This window comes from Cyprinodon variegatus, unplaced genomic scaffold (assembly GCF_000732505.1).
Source record: "Cyprinodon variegatus isolate N-32 unplaced genomic scaffold, C_variegatus-1.0 Scaffold18, whole genome shotgun sequence".
NCBI lineage: Eukaryota > Metazoa > Chordata > Actinopteri > Cyprinodontiformes > Cyprinodontidae > Cyprinodon > Cyprinodon variegatus.
In genome coordinates, this window is record NW_015150471.1 from 492,343 (window position 1) to 494,950 (window position 2,608).

At 37.5% G+C, this 2,608-nt stretch overlaps 1 protein-coding gene across 1 annotated transcript in view; it reads right to left on the reverse strand.

Moving 5' to 3' along the window:
• wnk4 (WNK lysine deficient protein kinase 4) overlaps positions 1-2,608 on the reverse strand; it is an 87,586-nt gene that overhangs the window by 36,683 nt on the left and 48,295 nt on the right. Inside the window, exon 9 of the mRNA XM_015388037.1 lies at positions 735-904. Coding sequence (XP_015243523.1) covers positions 735-904 — 170 coding nt within the window. The remainder of the gene's footprint in view (positions 1-734; positions 905-2,608) is intronic.

Genomic DNA, 2,608 nt, shown 5'->3' on the forward strand with positions numbered 1-2,608 from the left:
TCATAGCCAAAAAGTGGCATCGCCGCAACACTACTAATTAGTAAAAAGAGGCTACATGTTTCTAATTTATTGTCTGAAAACTGCTGTTTTATGAAGGCAGAGAAGCAGCCATGAATCTCATGGTATCTCTGGAGGAGCTGCTAAGATCAACATCTCAGGTGGAACACAAAATAGATGTTTAAGGATGCTCATCATCCAGTCAAAAACATTCACACATTATTTCTTTTAGACTAAAACTCAGAGCAGATTTATAATCCATACAGCTGTCCTTTAGGGAAAAGGTTGTTTTATGAAGCTCTAAATAAGCTTAATAAAATGTCCCACCATGCACCTTACAGTCAAGATTTATATTTTCTACAACAGAAAATCCCAATAATATACATTCAAGTTTAGGTGATAACATTACAAAATTAGCCACTGATAAATATTCACAGTACATTTCTACAGTAAGTTGTGCAAAAGGGTAAGAAAAGGGATGGAAATACCTTGAAAACGCAGATAAAGCTACACAATGCTGTACATAATATGCATTAATAAATTTGAGAAAAACTTCAGAGTACTTCCAAAGCACCAGAGCACACAGATTAGCATGCATCATTCAGTGGATTTCCTACAACATGCTGTTAACTGTGTCAGCACTGGGTGTAACAGATGCTGATAAACTCGCAGTTTTGTAAAGTCGCCTGTTCTTCCACCCCCCCCAGTTCTCCACTTTGATAACAGGCTGTGCTCACCGAGGGGAAGCGGAGCGCTGGGATGGCGAAGCCGTTTGCAGGGGGGGTGTTGGTGTAGGTGGCTATAGGGGTCGAGTGGGTCGGAGGGGTCGCGGGTGCATTGAAGCCGCTGGCCTCAAACGGATCCTGAAGACCGAAGGAACTCAGGTCGGCGTCTGTTTCGCAGTCAGCTGTTTCAACAAAGCACAAAAACGATTAGACTGTGACCAGCTGTGACCTGAAGACAAATGACCTCAAGCAAACGTGCATCAACCCCCCCTCGAAGCTGTTATATACTGTAGCATAGACACAAACTCACAGGAGTGGATGGTTGCATTTAGATCGTGTCCGATTAATCACTCAGCTGTTGATTCAAATTGATATTTGTCAACTGGATATTCTGTTACTGCAGTAAAGCCCTCGCGCACACCATGAGATAAGTCCCACAGGGGCAGAATAATTCGGTTTTCTACAGCATCACATTTCTGTGTTTTGCTCTAATATGCTTTGAGATCTGAACAAATCTCTATTCTGTGCAGCTCTACAGCTTTACAGTGAAAACATTTTCTGTCTATTTCATTGGAAGGGCCATTTCATGCACAGGCGCAACTTCTGACAGATGGAACAAAGTGCATCAAGAGGCAGTTTTTAACCCTTTAAAGCCCAATCCTTTTTTTGGTTTGAAGTCCTTATTTGGCCTTTTAACAAAATATGCAACAAGAAAAAACAGAAATACATTTTTGATATTAATAATTTATTACTATGCGATAAGTCCAGATTATTTTTTGTGTAGTCTTCTGCCCTCTGTTATCAGGTATATCTAATTGTGTACAATAGGATTTTGAGCCGTTAAATTATGCAAAAGGTGTCAGATGCAAAACATTTCATAAACCGTATGTATCAAATACGAACATTTGGCATTATAGGGTTAAAGTTTACCTTTAAGTTAAACTGCTTCAGTAATTAAATGCTGCTTATAGTGCCTTGATGAATTAATTTATAGAGTTTGATCTACATTTGTATTCAACCCGCCATGAGTCAATACTTCTGATACTTTAAAATGTATTTTAGCCCTGGAGATGAGACTAGAAGGCTCTTAGACTTGAGCTAAACATTGTGTTTTGGTTCTGCCTGTTGCTTTATTGTTCAACGTAAATATGTGAGTTGAGCCATTCTCTGTCGTTTGATGGATTAAACGACAATGGATGTTGCTTTATAAACCGCCCCTGCTTTTAAAATCTTGACATCTTTATCTGCAAATGTGGGTGGTAACTAGTTACATTTACTTGAGGAACTTTTGGAAAGAAATTTTATTTACAGCGTTGTAATTTTTACTTTTACTTGAGGAAAAACATGAGAAAATATCACAAGAAACTGAGTGAAGGTTACTCCATTGAGAGTAAGTTCACTTAAAGAAAACAAGCTGGATTTTAACAAATATACACCATTGAGAGAAATACTTTCTATTTTTTTGTACTGAAGGTTTATTGGTTTAATGCCTGTGTAAATCATCCAGGTCATGGTAAGCACAAAACAGGCTTTAATTAAGGAAACCAGACTTTCACTCAATTTTCTGAGGACGTTTTAACACCAATCCAGATGGATGTCTTCAGAAAAACGAAGAGAACATCAAGTTGCCTCCAATTAAAGTCAGTTTAGTGGTTTTTGGTTAAGTTATTTTTCATCTTTTGAGTCTGCCGTGTCATTTGGAGATTGAGTGAAAAAGTAGTTACCAGTTTACTGTAAACGAACCTGTTCTACATACTGTAAATATTGATTTTGTAAGTTCATTCCTAAATTCTTCATTGTGCAATCACTAAATGTTGCATGTTTATTCTTTAAAACACCAAAAATTGCATATCACTTAATATTTTTGTTGAATTTTATATCCTTTC